The sequence below is a fragment of the Chironomus tepperi genome, unplaced genomic scaffold (genome assembly GCF_022539635.2).
Source record: "Chironomus tepperi strain 1889 unplaced genomic scaffold, CSIRO-AGI_Ctep_v1 contig_395, whole genome shotgun sequence".
Taxonomy (NCBI): domain Eukaryota; kingdom Metazoa; phylum Arthropoda; class Insecta; order Diptera; family Chironomidae; genus Chironomus; species Chironomus tepperi.
The window spans coordinates 376,208-395,970 of record NW_027226517.1 but is presented as its reverse complement, the minus strand read 5'-3'; the positions used below and the strand labels follow the sequence as shown (position 1 = coordinate 395,970).

Genomic DNA, 19,763 nt, shown 5'->3' with positions numbered 1-19,763 from the left:
GTGACGCGAGTGTACGAGACATGAACCACTTTCAAATTTGTCGCAATGGTACGCAATCAATTCATTTCGATGTCCGTAAAATTACAACCGTCATTTTTTGGGCTGTATCTGCTTGCGCCAGTCTCGCGTCTCAAATCTAATGAGATTATTATTTTAATTTTCTTGTTATTCCACATCTCTTCGTACGGTAAGTAATATGCAAGTGTGTAATAAGTAATAATTCCTATGCACTCAATGTCTTTCGTTCCAGTCATCCAAAAACAAAAAAAGACGGATGGCGTCGAGAGAAATTATGAAATTGTGTGTGCAGTAGCAAGACCACAAAGACATGGCATGGCATGGTATAGCATTAAAAATACACAAAATGAAGTGTTCGGAGATGAATTTTATTCCACTTGCATTCATTAGAGACTCTGATTTCGGGATTGGCGTTGCATCGCGATGATGATTCAGTAAATATTCGGAGGAATTTGAATTTGTAATTTTTTCATGTTTTAGTGATGATAAAGGGGGATTATCTTGTGAATTTCTATTGCTATTGACGTAAATTGATATGATTGTGATGATTTGAGACTTTAATATGTTTAAATCTACATAATTTATGACTTTTGATGAGAAAATCATTTTCAACGGAATTTAGAAATTTGAAATTATTTCGATGCGGATTTCGCATCAATTGAAGCAAGATTTATTTAGAAAAATTGGAATTTTTAAGATTCTTAGTGATTTAGGTGCTTAAATAAATATTAATCTATAACTAGAGCGTGTTTATTAACTAAACAGCATAAAAGTAATGTGAGTAATTTATTATTTTAGCATTTTACAAGCAAGAGTAAAGGAAATTTTGGAAAAATAAACTTTGCTATCAACAACTGACTTTACAGCCGCAATTATTACAATAAACATGAGAATTAGGAGGTAATAAGAAGTTTACATTACAATTGAGACTAAGCAGCAATAACGTTTTTGCGATTTGTTCCAATTTCTTATTGTTTATATCCAGACTTCTAACCTTCAGATGAAAGAAACAAGCCTGGATGTTTTTATCAAAATATTTGGAATAAGCTGACGCAAGTAACACCTTAGGGTTAAAGTATTTACATCGAAATTGTTTACAAATTGTTTATTAAAACAATACTAGGTCAATATATCAGGAAATGACTAAAATAGCTTACATTACTTTTGTTTACTTATGCTGCTTTTTATTTATAGACACTACAGATTACCACTTTCGATTTCTACAAAGACAATAGACATGCTCTCATGCCAAATTAAGAGAATTCGCTGAAAAATACAATGAATAATCAGCAATAAAAGTAATTAAGAGTGAAAACACATGTACGACATTCAGGAACCTCTAACATTCATTCATTAAAAAAAGGCATGAGCGCCAGTCACACACATAAATTTCTCAATTAATTTTCCATCATTCCTTCTTAAAAATATTAAAAAACTTTTTCTTCATTTATACTTTTATCATAACATGCTACTGGATATAAATGCATCGTGCATATCAAACGTAAAGTATGTGAATGAATTTATAGCACTCCTGTACATGATATGTATGAACATAGCTGTGCAATGTCTGTTAATTTTTTTTGCGGATGACGACGACTGTCGGACAATGATGGAATATTCATTTCGCATATTATGAAGATCAATTCCTCAATAATTTTCACGCTATGACTCTTTTCATGCATATAAATTTCACTTAGTTTTATTATTGATTTCCGGGTCTCTTTTTGTTGATCCAACAAATGCATGCCATTAAACAGCATGACATTTTTTTCTCATACTAAGGGAACGTTCGGAAGTTAGGGAACGTGGAGGAATTTGACTTTTTGTCAATCTTTATTCATCATCCTCAAACTCTAAGAGGTGTAGCAAAAGCTTGAACTACATCAACCGCTTCACTCTCCTTACTAAGGAGTCCTTAGAGCGTTGTGTAATAAGTGAACGGTCCCATAAAGGGAACTTATGGAAACTACGCAACACTTGGTGAGGGTCTGGTTTCCAATATTCTGATCATTGAGATCCAGAGCTATGCTAGGGTGTTTTGCGGCTAATGATTGTTTAACGAATGAGAATGCGCCAGACCTCTGCACTCAGTAGACCACCTACAGTTTAAAGTGGGATCAGGGCCACACACTTCTGATGACGCAATTATCAGCTTATTATCTATAGCCTGGTCTCTGTAAGGTGTGCGAATGCAGCTTCGTACTGCACTTAGCCTAACCACACCAAGTACCAACCTCACCTTCGCGCGGAGGAGACCGTCAATCCAAGACTACAAAGAGAGGCAATGATCCTCTGTTAAACTGCATATGATTAGAAAAACGACAGGTGAAAAAGTTTCTCCTGCTGAGTCTCGAACCCATGACCGCTTGGTCGGTATCGTAGTAATTAGGTATCATAGCACGAAGCCATTCAGCCACCGAGTCACCTCAACTAACTATAGAAATTTGAACAAATTTTGATTTACGATCTTACTATAAAGCATTGGGGAATGGAGAGGGGAAGGGGTCTAAATATATCATCACGTAACCACCGTACGCTCCCCAAAAATGTTAAATACGATTAAAATTATAATAATTTTTATATAGAGTCGCAATAGCGCCAATACTCAATACTTATATTTACATCGAAACTTAATTATTATTTATAAATAATAATCGAAAGTCGAGTCGCAAAGAGAGTCATGCATCAATAATTTAATTATGTTGTAAAAAACGATTATAAACAGCCGGCATTAAATAAAGCCATAAAGCATAAATTTAATAGAGTCTTAAGAAGAAGTAAAAAAAAAAAAACATATTTTTGTACAGTGTTTAAGCATCGATTTAATTTCTTTATTGTTGAGCAAAAGGGCTCAACTTTTTTTTCTATACTTTTTTTATTGAGGGATTTACTTTGATTCATTAAAAGATTTAAAAGTGATTTTCTCTTGGATATTACTTCATTGAATTCCAAAATAAAAAAATTGAATATACCGACAGTGTCATAAACTTATTAAAGAGTTAATGGATTCATTTTAACAGAGTTGTAGCATGTGGGATGGTGTAAACTTGATTATTGGATGTTATAAAGTGAAAATAATCGTTTTGTGACAAATCATTGTCGTTTGAAGGTTCAATGATCGAGTTAATTAAAGATTTGCTGCTATTGCATTTCTTGTTGTTAAATTAGGTATTTAGGGACACAAATTTTAAGGTTAATGTCAGGTGAGGTTGCACAATAAGCAATAAATGCAATCTACAAATTGAATCTCATTCAGTTTGTTGTTTTTTCAATTTCTACTTCGGAATTCCATGAGCTAGTTTTTATTAGTTGAAGTAGATTGCAGTTGTAAGTGAATTATTATTTATTTGACTTGAATATGCCCTTCTGAAGGACAGACTAGTAAGATATGAGAGCATGTTTGACTACTTTATCAGATGAATTTACATTAGGTTTGAGATGTAGGTTGGTTAGACATTGTTGTACATTGATTAATGAGCTAGATAGTAAAGATTTTATTTACGACCAGGATCACAGTGGAACAGTAGACATCATTCCTTCAATCATCTCTCTATAGTATAAACATATAATTCACTTACTGAATTTTGAACAGAAGTTATTTATAAAGTAATTTAAAGCCTTTTCTTCGGAAACTTTTGATGTTTAGTCGGTCGAAATGTCTAGTAGATCTTATTTACTTCTTTCATTGGCCGAACACATCAATAGAGGAGCCAATTACCAATACCAAATTCTACACTACCGGAATTTACTGTCCTAAAATTAGTGTGTTTGAATCGTACTATATTGAACAAAGTGTGTTTAAATGTATACTGGATCTTACTGTGTTAAACGTAATATGTCAGAATTATTAATTAATTAATTTTCTATTTATTCATCCATTATTTTCAGAGGAAAAAGCCCACTATTTAACCAGATTTATGATTATGATTACTGCCAATTGGTCCACTGTGAATCGTAGGGCGTTAATAAAGCAGTTGAACAGGTTTCTGTTCCTGGTCAAAAGGACTATTTCTGCCAGTTTCTTGTATTGTTACTCTACCTCCTTCTCTATGGCCAGAATCTTACTTTATTGCAAATAGAGCTCCTGGGTGTCTTGGATCGTAGATGTACTGAACGAAGTTTTAATTTTTATTTTGCCGAACAAACTTTGCAACGGGAAGAGATGGGAGTGTCAAAATGCCCATTTTTGCGTTATGTAATAAATGAGCGACCCTTCTTAAACTGTAAGCCTTTATTAACTGTTAACAATCAAAACCTAACATAAAAATGAACAGTATAGCAACATCCTCAAAGCAAATCGACAACAATAATTCCAAGTCAGCAGATACAAGTAAGAAGAAGACATAGAAAACATCCAGAGGCAGTTTTTTTTCTCTTTGCGGAAAATACTCGGAAAATTAATTGCTTCCGTCCGGTCTAGAATCTGTAATAGAATAATTATTTATTGCTATAAAAAAATATTTTAATAGCGTTAGAAAAACCTCAAAAAGCAGCAACAACTCTGCCCCCCGACGACAGTGAGCAACAGACGTAAAAATCTATCAATTGATCTTTCACGCATCATTGGTTTTTAATCATGCGATGTAATGTACGTAATATGTGATTGAAATTTACATAAACACAAACTTAAATTGGCGTTTTTCAGAAGAAAGAGATTGAAATAAAAAAATGTATAGCCTTAACAAGCATAATGAAATGTGTTTATAATGGTTATGTGATTACATTTTATGAGATAATTTATGCCTTATAAAATTCTTCATGGACAAATTCAGTAGATAATCGATGTCAATCTAATATGTCTATAATCGTTGAACCTTAAAAAATAGACAGAACTGTCTTATTTGATCGTAGAATATGTAAAAATGATATGTTGATTGACAGTAGTGCCCTTTTGCTATACTTTACAATTTTGAGACTTGAATTTAGAGCAGTTGTGGGGAACCTTTGTAACGCGGTCGAGGCTTACTACCAAGGAATAGTGTTGTAGCTGAGGGAAAGACACAAGGAAAAGGCATTTTGGTTCTCCAAGAGCAACATGTCATAGGACGGTAATGAAGAAATGCAGCTGAGAGAGAGACACAAGCTTGCTATACTGCCATTTGTTGGAATCCACAATACAAAAAGTCATCTTGGTGCTCCAAGAGCAACATGTCGTAGGACAGTAATGAAGGAATGTCAGTTAGATGTCAAAACTGAGAATTTGTACAAGCTTAGTGATTTGGTCAGCAATAAAGTGAGATTGATAGCATTTTGTAGCAACCTAGACTCCAAATCGGCACATAGTTCTAGTAAGTAAGTAAGCTACAACCAAGCTATGCCGCGAAAAATAAAAGATTGCCCATCACTGACTCATAGAGATGTTTGATAGATAAATAGATGTCGAGAAGAATTGAGATGAATGTGTTACATAATCAACAAAACTGCCTTAGTTTAAGTAAACTCATAATGCTGTTCGTTGACCATAACACAGCATGTTGTTTTCGTACTCTCTTTTTAAGTCCATTTCAGTGTAATTTGTCTGTCAAATGTGATAATTACTTAATATTTTTGAACTATATTTCTATGTACTTTGTACCTACACTGGCTCAATGGTGCCATATGTTTACATATATATAAATTGCAAATGCATTTGCCGGGTAGTTCAAAAGCATGGTATGGCACCTTAAGCCGCTGTGTGTATTACGTTAAAATGAATTTATTTGTACATAAATATATTGAGCACATAAAGGAAAAAAAGAGTCTTGTTGTATTTATTTGCTGAAATGCTCGAGTTTCTTTCTTCTTGCTGCTCTTGTGTGATTTTGCAATTCTACATGAATATTGTAGAAGGCGAAACAAGTAATGTGTAAGAAGAAATTGTGTACAACACTTGAAAAAAAAATATGAATGCTTTTAAACTTTACTCAACTCTATTTTATTTCATATAAATACATAACTATATCGATTCTAATGTGAATGTTTACAATAAGACTCGCTGCATGGAAGGGAAAAGAAGAAATATTTTTTTAGATGATCATGCGGGTGTGGAGATGAATTGAGCGCAATATTTATTTTACATATGAGTTATGGTAATGATTATTGAATTGGATTAATTGAGGTTGTTAGACATTGCTGCAGGAATCGAAGTCGGGACAGATTTTGTATGGATCGACTCAAGTCGACTCGACTCTATAGATAAATAAACATTTTTAAAAGACAAGACAAGCCTTTTTGGATTAAAAACCAGAATCAAGTTGCAATATAAGATTGGAAGTCTTATTGGTGCTTCAAGTTAGCTGTCAACTAATCTATGAATGCTTTTTATTGAATCTCTGAGTCCCAAGTCACTCAAGATTGATTTTCAAACCCAAATGGTCGTTTTAAAAATCAGCTGTTCAACGCCAGCATCTATTTTGGCCGATGGAGGCTGCATCATCGGCTTATGTCACCAACTTCTTGTCTCAACGGTCGCGGATAAAGACAGGATTTCACCTATAATGGTCAATCAGTACCGCAACGAGTAATTTTGATAAGGAGTGATTGTTTGGAGTCAGTCTGTGGGTTTGGACACCGTAGTCTGGGTCAAATGATGATGAATCCCAAACCTGAATATGCCTTGCACTATTCCCAATATTCCAAATATCAAGCTATAAGCCACAAAATCAAAATATTACTTAGCCAAGTCAAAATACATCATATAATCTCTCAAACTCCACATTCTTCATGCTACAGACATTTTTTTCTACATTTCTACAATTGCGAAACTGTTAATAGCAACAACATCTAGTATAATTCTATTTAGTAAGCTAAAGACAGTTGAGAATTCTCCCTATAAGTCTACACATTTATAAAAAATTTCAAAACTTGTAAACTTTTGTGTAGGTTTTGTAAAAAAAAAACAATCCAAGCTGTTCTCTTCTCTCCCGCACTCACGCGTACATCTTTCTTTCCAATAAATAAATAATAAAAGAAGAAGTTAAATATTGATCATCACTGACTTGGTGATTCATTAAACATCTAAGTCGTCTCGTTGTGTGTATATAAAATGTTCAGCACAGTTCAGCACTCGAACAGATAATTACATAGAAACATTCTCATGTCGTTCTTTTTCCTCTCGTACAAAATTGTGTAATTTTCTATTTAGCTATAGATTACCCGAGCAGCACGGTGTGGGGAGTTTGACGTAAAAGTGGATGGAAGTCAGGTTTCGTTTAGCCGACATGGTCAACAGGGCAACCTGATGCGGCAACGTAACGACACCTACATCTTGGATAGCTCACGGCTCGAAAATCCGACTCTAGGTCGACTTGACTCTGTCTTGAAGCAGGATTTCATAGAATCTGGTCTGGAATCGACTTGACTCTGGCCTGAGGCCGACTTGACTCTGGCCTGTGTCCGACTTGACTCTGGCCTGAGGCCGACTTGACTCTGGTCAGGGGTCGACTTGACACTGGCATGAGACCGACTTGACTCTGGTCTGAGGCCAACTTGACTCAAGTCTGAGGTCGACTTGATTCTGGAATAAGACCGACTTGTTACTGGTCTGAGCGGGGTTTCATCTATTATAGACTCTAACCAAAGTCAAGCAGGCCTCGACCATTTTCTCGACCAGACTCTCGACCATCATGACGACGTACACCTTCCATTACATGTGCTCCTCGGGCGACTCGCGTTCTGTTTTATGTATTTTAAATGCATTTTTTCTCTCATTCCATTTCACGGATTAAAGCTTGCAATTTTCATAAGCTTCACAGCAGCAAAACAACAGGCGATTTTACATGTATATCCACTTGAAATGAAATATTCTCTCTGAATCTTTACAAATATGTATAGAACAATTAACTGGACGCTAAACAATGTTGCCTTGGCAGATACTTAATTTAAGCTAAGTGCAACGGTACAAGCGGTCGTTAAAAAAAATGGCACAAAAAGAAATTAATGCCTGTTTCGTCTTTATTTGCACATAGCGATATATGTGTATACAAATAAATAAATAAATAAAATAAAATAGATAGTAAGGAAGTCTCCATTAGATAATAAATGAATTGTAAGCTTTAACAACAGAGAGATTGTAAAGTGATTGCAATCTAGAGACATGTGAGGGACAATAAACAATAAATTTTCAATTTGAAATATCGCAATTTTATTGAATATCGTGGCCTGTCTATGTTTCTTATACACTGACTTAAATTGCAGTTCTCGCAATGTTAAAAAAATATTTTCAGCCTTTTATACGTACAATGTCGATATGTGTCGAATGAAATGCCTCATAAAAACATATGTACTTGTCCCTGTCTCGTGAATTATTTTTTCTGTGCCTTTTTTTTTCATTCATCTTTTAAGACTTTGATCTTGATTTTAATTCTCATTTATGCGATGACACAAGAATGCATGTTTCGTGTTCGGTTAATTAACTAAAATTTTCTCATCTTTTAATCTAATGTTTGCTTCGGACTTGAGTTATTATATTCACACCGTTTTCACGTGTGAATGTATTGAATTTGTTCAGATTGAAAAATCAGTTTTTTGGATTTTTCAGCAAAATTAAGCACAATGACAAGTTTTGTTCTATCACAAAAAGTTTGTGCCTGGAATTCCTCACCATAATCAAAAAACAGATTTGAAATTGGTTGAGGCGTTGCCGAGAAAATCGAAAAATTCGCTTTCTGTAAGCAAGCAAACAAACAAACAAACAAGCAAACAAACAAACAAACAAGTTAATCAGCAAGAAATCTCAATAACGAGACATCGTAGAGACTTCTAGTTTTTTGCAATCGATCCGTGTTGCTCTATAGAAGAGCTGATTAGTTTTTGGGCATGCCAGGAGCAGCCGTTGCTTCTAAAAAAGCAAAAAACTTTCGTTTTCATACAAAATTTCAAAATCAATGTTTATTACGATTTTTTGAAACATTGAACATTGTATGAAAATTGATTCTGCAAATATGTGCCAAGCGAAACTTGACCTACCTGCTGGAGCCTGATCCCTCAAACATGTGCCAAGCGAAGCTTGGCCTACCCGCTGGAGCCTGATTCCTCAAAAATATGTCAAGCGAAGCTTGGCCGACCCGCTGGGGCCTGATTCCTCAAACATTTGCCAAGCGAAGCTTGGCCTACCCGCTGGAGCCTGATTCCTCAAACATTTGCCAAGCGAAGCTTGGCCGACCCGCTGGAGCCTGATTCCTCAAACATTTGCCAAGCGAAGCTTGGCCTACCCGCTGGAGCCTGATCCCTCAAACATGTGCCAAGCGAAGCTTGGCCGACCCGCTGGAGCCTGATTCCTCAAACATTTGCCAAGCGAAGCTTGGCCTACCCGCTGGAGCCTGATTCCTCAAACATTTGCCAAGCGAAGCTTGGCCGACCCGCTGGGGCCTGATTCCTCAAACATTTGCCAAGCGAAGCTTTACCCGAGCCTGATTCCTCAAACATTTGCCAAGCGAAGCTTGACCCGCTGGAGCCTGATTCCTCAAACATTTGCCAAGCGAAGCGGCCTACCCGCTGGAGCCTGATCCCTCAAACATTTGCCAAGCGAAGCTTGGCCTACCCGCTGGAGCCTGATCCCTCAAACATTTGCCAAGCGAAGCTTGGCCGACCCGCGGGAGCCTGATTCCTCAAACATTTGCCAAGCGAAGCTTGGCCTACCCGCTGGAGCCTGATCCCTCAAACATTTGCCAAGCGAAGCTTGGCCGACCCGCTGGAGCCTGATTCCTCAAACATTTGCCAAGCGAAGCTTGGCCGACCCGCTGGAGCCTGATTCCTCAAACATTTGCCAAGCGAAGCTTGGCCTACCCGCTGGAGCCTGATCCCTCAAACATTTGCCAAGCGAAGCTTCCGACCCGCTGGAGCCTGATTCCTCAAACATTTGCCAAGCGAAGCTTGGTACCCGCTGGAGCCTGATTCCTCAAACATTTGCCAAGCGAAGCTTGGCCTACCTGCTGGAGCCTGATCCCTCAAACATTTGCCAAGCGAAGCTTGGCCTACCCGCTGGAGCCTGATTCCTCAAACATTTGCCAAGCGAAGCTTGGCCGACCCGCTGGAGCCTGATTCCTCAAACATTTGCCAAGCGAAGCTTGGCACCCGCTGGAGCCTGATCCCTCAAACATTTGCCAAGCGAAGCTTGGCCGACCCGCTGGAGCCTGATTCCTCAAACATTTGCCAAGCGAAGCTTGGCCGACCCGCTGGAGCCTGATTCCTCAAACATTTGCCAAGCGAAGCTTGGCCTACCCGCTGGAGCCTGATCCCTCAAACATTTGCCAAGCGAAGCTTGGCCGACCCGCTGGAGCCTGATCCCTCAAACATTTGCCAAGCGAAGCTTGGCCGACCCGCTGGAGCCTGATCCCTCAAACATTTGCCAAGCGAAGCTTGGCCGACCCGCTGGAGCCTGATTCCTCAAACATTTGCCAAGCGAAGCTTGGCCTACCCGCTGGAGCTTTATCCCTCAAACTTGTGCCAAGCGAAGCTTGGCCTACTCGCGAGACTTTTTATGAGACGGTGTGAATATATCCGCATTGGGTTTCTACCCGATACACTAGTTTTTAAGTATTTTTAATGTGGGATAATTGGATATTATCTTCTTTTTTTGTGGACTAATTGTGGGGGTCATTTGGAAATTAAGTGTATCGGAAAATGGAATTTTGAAATTTGGTCAATTGTTCTGTCTTAAACTTTTTTAGACAAAAGTAATCTTTGAGCTAGGATTTCAGCCGATAGAGTGAATCTGACGGTAAAAGGGTAAAAAATTTGACTTTAGGTCGGCTTGAGTCTCGCCTGAGCTTGAACTTATTGAATCTGGCATCCGACAAGTGTTAAATTAGCCTGCACCTAATAATCGGACTCTAGCATACAATCATACTCTCAAAGATCATCTTACATATATATATTTAATATTACGAATCTTGTCAAAACAGAGGTGAATTTAGACTTTCAAATCATCTGATCTTCTTCCTAAGCAATCCTCTGGTTTCAAGCAATACACTATATTACGATTTTATACTAAAGTCTGCAGATTGAGACGATGTAACTTTTAATATTGATAATTGGCAATAACCTGGCAGCGATTAATCCAGTTTTAGACGCCAACTGAAAGAAGCCTTGGATCACAGTTCATATGCACGTCCAGTGAAGTAATATAATCCTCTAATATGTACGCTTCTATGGCTTTCTTATCCAGAATTGTTAGTTCTAATTAGACATCATACAGGAATGCCTCCTCAAATTACAAGAGTTTGTTACTAAAGAATCTTCTTTATCTCACTGTTAAGATCTTGCTGTGGAAGAAATTCTCTAATTTTCAAGACATATCTTTAGGTACATTGAGTCAATGGCCACAGATTTCTTCTTGTTTATCAATGGGGGTTACAGCATAGAACAATTTAACCTCTAAATTTTCAATTTTTTATGTTTATTAAAACTGTACCATTCTCCTAACAGGCAAAGAGAATGCTTTTATTGTACAGAAAAACGACTAAGGTACCTAAAAGGTACTTAAAAGCGGTATCGTTGCCAGTTTAAGTTCTTCGCAATATTCAATAATTTCTCAGTGTTCATAGCAATTTAAATTGAATATCTCAATAATTTTGAAGAGGCAACACGTGATGACTAGCCAAATAGGACCACCAATCTACAAGTATGCAAATATTCAAGAGCATAATTTATATTAACATTATATAATCAAGAAATATTCAATCCCGTTAACATTCTTGGCACGATAATCGATTGCAACATATGCACACCCCTTTTACAGTCCCCTCTTGTGTTATCTCACCTGACTAAGACACAAACTAATTTGTTTTTGTAATGTTGAATAATCAGCATAACTAGATCAACAAGATAAATGTCATATTTTCTAGAAAACGCAGTAAATATTATTCAATCCATATAATAATTACTTATTTATTTTCCTTTTGCGTATTTACGTAATGTTAATATCTATTTAATTATTATTATGCACTTGAATATTAACTACTGCTGCATGCATAGCTTTTATGGTCTTGTAATAAAAAATATATATGTGAGAGATGATAAATGGCAATAAATTGAAATTAAGGATAAATTATGAGTTTACTTATAGTTTTGAACTTGAGATCCCAGAGAAGCTGAGTTCAAGTTTGTTAATGCTGGAAAATAGCTGGTTTTATGGTCGAAAGCAGGAATTTTTATGAAAATGCAGTTTATATGCATCAATTAATAAGACTTAGGCACTTAGTAGCTTAAATGTAAAAATTTTAATAGTCAACATGTGTTTTACACATGCCTGCATTTTTTTTAAAGGAATTGATACTGTTTCGAGAGATTTGTCACGTGCTATAAATGAGATGCTAGAGTTCATTGCTATATACAATGTAAGGTATGCCTCGAACATTCCAAAACACCGCCAAATGTGATTAAATATTCTATTTTTATAAGATTCTTATTCAGGCGCCGCGCGGATTATTTTATTGGTCTGAACAAGTAAAATTTTACGGTCTTTTTTTTGCAGTTTATGAGTTTTCTTATCAAGCATTGTAAAAAATTAGTATAAGGGAGATTATGGATTAGCTTATCAATAATTGACTTGATATGCGAATAATAAAGGAAATTCCGTTGATTATTGCATGGAATTGAACGTGGATTAAGTATGATGCTGTACAGAGATTGGACTTGCTACTCGGTAAAGCTCATAGGCTGGTTTATGTACCTTTAGTAGCAATAATTAGCTTTTAGTGGTTTTTAGCTGTTAGGCTACATTAAGATAAGAATACATTAAGAACTTAACATGTTAATATAGAATTTGCAAGAGCTAGATGATTGAACTAGCAACAGAAACAGATGAAAAGCCTTTTCCCGAATAGCACAAGTCGGTTGAACGATCAAAAATCCGGCACAAGACCTGAATGACTCTAGCATGGTTCCGGATTAGATTTGAATCCGAATTTCTCTGACCAAGTCACAGTCACGCTAGCCTGAGACCGGACTTTGGATCAATTAACTAATTTGTGGTTTGTTAGTCCAGGAGCTTATTCAAACCACTCTCAAACAATCTCTAGCTTCATCTCTGTGTGGGACTTTATACAATAGAGCCTCGACCTAAGCATCTAGCAAAGTTTACGGTTTATGGCATTTAATAAATATTTTGATTGCACACAGGTTTTTCATCACTGATCTAGCTTCTTGGACACACGACATTACTTCCCTCATACATCATTTCAAGCGATTACCTCACACCACTTATCAGGACATAACCTTTCACCAAACAATCCAATCTCTTTTATTTACCAAAAGTCTAGCTCACCTACACGGATATTTACTGAATACTTATTGACTTTTGTGTAATTCATTACTGTCAGAATGTCAATGTTTGCATGACTCACATTATCAATAACTTCTGTAGATTTAAAAGCACATTTTAATCCGAGATTTGCCCTTTAGAATTTTTATAGCCTAATAGCAATTAAATTCTATCAAATATTAATTTTAATTGCCATAAGTAAGTCGAGTTTGAGCTAAAAATGTGGCACATAATAATCAAGAATCTATAAAAATAATTGTGAATGTAAAATTCATCCTATTTACCCCAATCAAAACACCACAAACCGTAATATCAAAATAATTATTCTAAACAACTTCATGTGCTTGCTCTAAATGTCCATATTTGCATACAGGAATGTGTGTCTTTGTGAACTGTTCACTCCATTCCTTAATCCATTTTTTTAACTCAACAGCAGCACGTTTTTCACCTATAATTAAACTGCGTTTTACTGTTAATCTCGACTTCAATGTTTCAATACTAATGAGATTAAGACTCGGACTAATACGGAAGAGTTTATGAGACAGGTTCTTAGTTTTGTTTTCTTGTAGATTGCTTAGATTATTGAAGAATGTGTCATATTTAATGCGATTAAATGAGGTAGGGTTTCTGCAGTTTTATAATGTATGGATTTTGCAATAGCTCAAGTTGTCGACACTAGGAAAATGTAATTCTGGCATGGTGCAGGATATACATCGAACCTAGCACCAAATTGAAGCCATGCTGTTCTGGAGCCAGAATGAAGATCAACTAACCGAATTGTACTATTCGGGATTATAAGTCTGGTACACATGAAGATGAAAATGTCAAAATTCCAGCTCCAACTAAGAATACTCTATTCCCAGGTCTCAAGGCAGCTTCGGGCTAAAGTCGGCTCAGGACTCAAGTCGGCCCAGGACTTAAGTCGACCCAGGACTTAAGTCGACCCAGGACTCAAGTCGGCCTAGGACTCTAGCCGACCCAGGATTCAAGTTGGCCCAGAACTCAAGTCGGCCCAGGACTTAAATCGGCCCAGGACTTAAGTCGGGCCAGAGCGCAAGTTGCCTCATGGTACAAGTCGGTTCAATTGCTCAAGCCAAACTAATGCTCAAGTCGGTAAAGGGTTCGAGTTGGCCTGGAGTTTAAGTCAGCTCAAGGCTCAAGTCGGCTTGGATCTGGATATTCGACCATTTTTACGCCGTGTGCTTTCCGGGATGTTCTACGACGTTATATGAAAATTGTGTAAATAATTGACATGCATAATGACATTCTGAGACAAATAGGGATAACAATCAGTTATTCGACATTGAAATTTGCATTTGTTGATTCATACTGAATTTATAATTAATTTAGACAGTTCTGACATCAGACAAAGAGGCGATGAGATCATTTTGAATTGAATTTTAATTCTAAAATTTGACTCAATATTAATTATAATTTCTCCTTTAAAGATCGTCCATCAAACCCCCAAATAGACATCCAGCATGTAGTTCCAAGTATTTTACAACAGTCCTTCACTTCTAATTAGCACAAATGGATGAAATTTTGACGAATTATTTTATAAAACTATTAATATATCATTTCATGCTTGAAAATTAATTAAAACAGCCAACAAGTTCCTACTATGTGGTAAGTTTCAATTCTAAAGAGAATACTTGCTGTCTTGGAAAGCTTAATTGCTGTCGCTGTTTCGATTTCATGATTTTCTTTTCATAAGAACAAATACTTTTTTTTTTCGCTACTTATTTTAATGATCGCTTCCTACCCATCAATCACCGACTGTTTTTTCTCTGATGTCTTGCCTATTACATTCCAAAATTAAATTCTAAATTAGCAACATGGAGAGATAAATGGCAAGGAGATGAGAATGGTATGTGGAGATATTTATTGGAGATTGGAGAGCGCATTTTCAAGCAGTCAACTCGGATTTTGTATGGGAAAGTAGAAATGAGTCGATTTAACTTCATATCAAATTTAAGTCGACTCTGAGAATTTTGAAATCAAAATTCAACGGATTTCTGAATTTTAAATAATTTTGAACAAAATTTTGCTTCATATTTAAGAATTTTTTGTGAATTTTAGCTCAATTAAGCAATATTATTGTGAAAAATTTGTCAAATACGATGCAAAAAGATGGCAAAACTTCATTACAAAGTCATTTACCTTTTAAAATGCCTTAAAACTCATTAAAATCCACAAAATTAACTAAAATGTCAACATCACACCCAAACTGACTTAATTTCCTCATTCATACTCGCAAAATATCAGCACAAAAAACAATATTTTTCTAATTAAAATCGATCTCTCGTCTGGTTTTCATTGTAGTATGCTGGCTGACTGCTACATTCCACATCATCATCAGTAATTTTTATGAGACGGAAAAAAAAATTTATTTGTAATCACTAAAGATGAATAAGTGTATAGTATAGAAAAAAAAATAATTTCGAAAGAAACAGCACAAAAAATGGCTTTAAGTAGATAAACGAAGAACGACGATCATTCAACTTTAACGCATACGTCTGATAATTTTATTTTTTTAAAAAAGAGCCATAACTTTGTTTGTATACAAAACATTTATTTATTATTATTAAAAGGCATTTCAAGTGATAAATCACAAAACAAATGGAGCATAAAGGGCAACAAGTAAGTAAAGCAAAAAAAAATATAAATAGGCAGAGAGGAATAAATTTTTTTTCTTATTGCATCATTGAACATTTCACGTGAATTTAATTCATTTCTTCATTTATTCTTAGAGATATTTTAATCTGGGTTGAGCTGAGATCTTGAGTAGTTTCATGACCCGAGTAATGTAGGATGAAGTACTCAATTAAGTAGAAGATGAAGTAATTTTCAGATTATGGCGCCAAAAAACTGCAACTTGATGTAAATTACTCTATACTTAACTCTAGTATTTCGCGTAAGGGCTGTAGAGAATGAAGAAGCCTTAGTCCAGGTCTCATTCTCAGAGTCGGTCTCGTTCTCAGACTCGATCTCGTTCTCGGACTCGATCTCGTTCTCAGACTCGATCTCGTTCTCAGACTCGATCTTATTCTCGGACTCGATCTCGTTCTCGGACTCGATCTCGATCTCAATTTTGGTCTCGGTCTCGAAAATTCATCAAAATTGAGATTTCGGGATACCTTAATTCTACTCCATAGTATACTCACTCATATCTCACACGACCAAATCCACATAGGACCTCATCACCTAACCACAACACCCATCCTACTCCAATTTCACCCCTCGAGATCATCATTCTCTCATTCTCATTCCCATTCTCATTCACTATTGATGGAATTTTTAAATTACATTAATAAAGACTATCATAAATTCAAATGTCTACAATCGTGAATGACGTATGAAAGTGTATCATATGAAGTGCGCAAAATAACAACAATAATATGCATTGAAAGACAAAGCAGACCAGGTCTGAGATTGTGCTAAGCAGTGAGCATATACATTTAAAAATTGTTTATACCAACAGTTTTGTAAATTTAATGACAATGCGATGTAGAATGGAATGAGTTTGGAAAATTCTCAATGATTGTTTGGTTTTTGGAACTGGAATGGAAAATTTTTGAATTTATGAAAATTGAAATTAAGGAACAAAAGCATTCCAAAGTTCACGAATGTTCTAAATACTTTCAGGAAATTCCATTACCAGACCTTATGCAATTCCAATACAATTGAACTAAAAGTCACGAATCAGCAGTTTAAAGAAGCACATGAACAATAAATAAGCAATCACAACTCTAAATTGCAATGACTTAGAATCAGACAACTTGACCTGCCGTCAAACCTAACCAGTAATTATGCTAGTAAAGTCTTAAGACAGATTAATCGAAATGTTTTAATTCATAAGAATGCGTTTCTCAATACTCCATTTCTGCCTTCATACTGTCTATCGTATTCGCAAGATGCTGCAATTGCAGCAAAACTCGATTCTTACTTTCTCATTCTTCTCTCTTTCTGCTTCTTACTTGTCGCTTTTTATCGCTTTTTTTTGTTGTTTGTACCATTCTCATGTTTTGTTACCATTTATGTGGTAAAACTATAACTCCAAAAACAGAAACATAACATGACCATTCTAAGAGGCATAAAAACAAGAACTTCTTTCTCTTTCTCTATCTCACAATATTTCTTGACTTTTATGCGCGTACACATTAGGCTTTTGTGCATTTTGAATTGGATATAGATTGTATGGATTGATGGAGATTTTTGGTACATACCCGCAATTTTTTGAGTAGTTTTTGAATGATATTTAAATATCAATAAAATTGTCCATTAGACAGATAATCTTGCTCATGTTCACGCTGACTTAACTTTTTGGACTTGATGGAAAAATCTGGTTTTTTGGACATTGACAAAAATTCACTTTTTAATTTTATTCACTTAAAAAATAATTAATGCGCCTACTGTGATGTTAAAAATCAAAGTTTAAAAATTTGTTGATTTTGAGATTTCTGTGCAAATTGAATTGAGTCGTAGAAAATAGACATTACATCATCGAATCTACAGTCTAATCTAATTCAATCTAAAACTCATCATTTTGCTGTTTAAAGTCATCTTATTTATTGAATTCCTATCTTAGATCAAAGCTCAGACACTCAACAAAAATAGAAAAAATTGTACAATTTTTACAATTAGTGTCTGAGTCTTGGATTAGATCACAACATGCACCAAATTTCATACTAAATGATAAAAAGTCACTTAGTATAGATCTTACATGGATTCTAGCATTGAAATTGATTTAGATAGTGAGAGTTTTTCATACCGAGACCAAGGTTGCTGAGTCTAGTCTCGAGATTTGATCAGAATTCGAAATCGACCCCTAACAAGCAAAGAGCATGCTTTCATGGCACAGAGAAAGCACTGTGGTACCTAAAAACGATGTATTTGCCTGTTAGGAGACTCGACTTTCTTATGGACTCAAGTCAATTTTTCCTTGAAAATCCGAATCGATTTCGACCTCTGGTTTTGTTGTAACAGAGACTACATGAAACTCTCTTGTTGTCTCGATCTCAATCTCGGACTCGAACTCAGACTCTGTCTTATGGACTCGAGTCGACTTTTTCATACAAAATCCGAGTCAACTTCGAGTTCTGGATTTGTCGTGGCTGAAACTTCATGAAACTCTCTTATTGTCTCGATCTTGATCTTGGACTTGAACTCGAACTCGAACTCGGACTCGGTTTTGGTTTTGGTTTCAGTCTCGATCTCGAAATTGATTTTGTTCTTGATCTCAAATATCAGTCTCAGTCAAAACCAAGACCCCGAGAAACCCAAGTAGAAATTGCACTAGTTACTTATCTATTGTCTTTACACAGATAACCCCAAACAAACACCAAAACAGGCAAGGAGCTTGTTCATGAGTATACTCTCAACAGCACTGCTTAGATGCAAGCATCAAAAAATCAACACATCTTATCCAAACATTAACATTCACAACTTGTAACAAAAGAACAAAAAAAAAAGTCGAAACAACACAAAAGATCTGAATAAACAAAAACTAAGAAAATCAAGCAAATAAGCCAAATCTTCCATCCGGATGAGCCATCGCATAAGATATGCAATATTTCGTAAAAGGAAAGAGACGTTCGATCCATAAAGGAAGAGTAAGAATAAGAAAAGAGAATTGTGTGAGAATGTGCAATCAGAAGAAATAGAAAGAACAAGTTGAGTCATCATGACGACGATCTTAAAGGGGAAATTGCACAAAAAACACAAAAATTGAAGGTGCTGAATATAATATGCATCATAATAAAAGAATGTTAAGAACAAAAGGTAAAATGTGGATTTGATTGATTGTTTAAAAAAAGTATAAAGCCTTGTGCAACTCACCAAAGAAGTCTTCCCATTTCTCATCGTCTGATGTATCCATGTTTTCTTATTATTTGATTGTATATATATATCTTGAATCTCTTTCTTTTTTCGATTTATTATTATGTTTCTTATCGCTAACTAAGGGCTTACGTTTCACTTCTTTTTATTCAATAACAATCAACAGAATGTACACACAGTGATTGTCTTCACAATTCACGAGTATAAAGTAAGTAAAAGGAGAAGAACTAAAAGATCAAACGTGATCGATTGAGTTGAGTTAATTTACATGAATGTTTATTGCTCTTTCACATAAATTTAAATAAAATATATATGTTTTTATTGAGTGACTAAATCGAGATGATGAGGCTATAGGGCCCAACCGTGAATCTATATTCAATAGGCGTTAACATTCAAAACCTTAATAATATTCAAAATATTATTTAATTCACTTCTTTTTTATATGTTAAAAATTCACTTTAAAGATAATTGTTCAATTGAAAATTTTCACTCATCTCCAGCTAGATATAGCTATAGCATGGATGATGTACGAAACTAACAATCAAATTGTAATTGATGATTTCATTAATTCTCATTTTTATTTTTTATTGTATTTTCACTTTTAGTATGTAATTTCCAATTGATGAGCTTAATTTATCATTTTTTTTGCACATTAATTATTTTT

The 19,763-nt window shown here is 35.5% G+C and overlaps 1 protein-coding gene across 1 annotated transcript in view; it reads right to left on the bottom strand.

Annotated features, from left to right (window-relative positions):
- The window catches only part of GEFmeso (Guanine nucleotide exchange factor in mesoderm), a 100,543-nt gene extending 80,987 nt beyond the window's left edge, over positions 1 to 19,556 (bottom strand). Inside the window, exon 1 of the mRNA XM_070648279.1 lies at positions 19,100 to 19,556. Coding sequence (XP_070504380.1) covers positions 19,100 to 19,139 — 40 coding nt within the window. The 5' untranslated portion in view covers positions 19,140 to 19,556. The remainder of the gene's footprint in view (positions 1 to 19,099) is intronic.
- Positions 19,557 to 19,763: the final 207 nt, after the last annotated feature.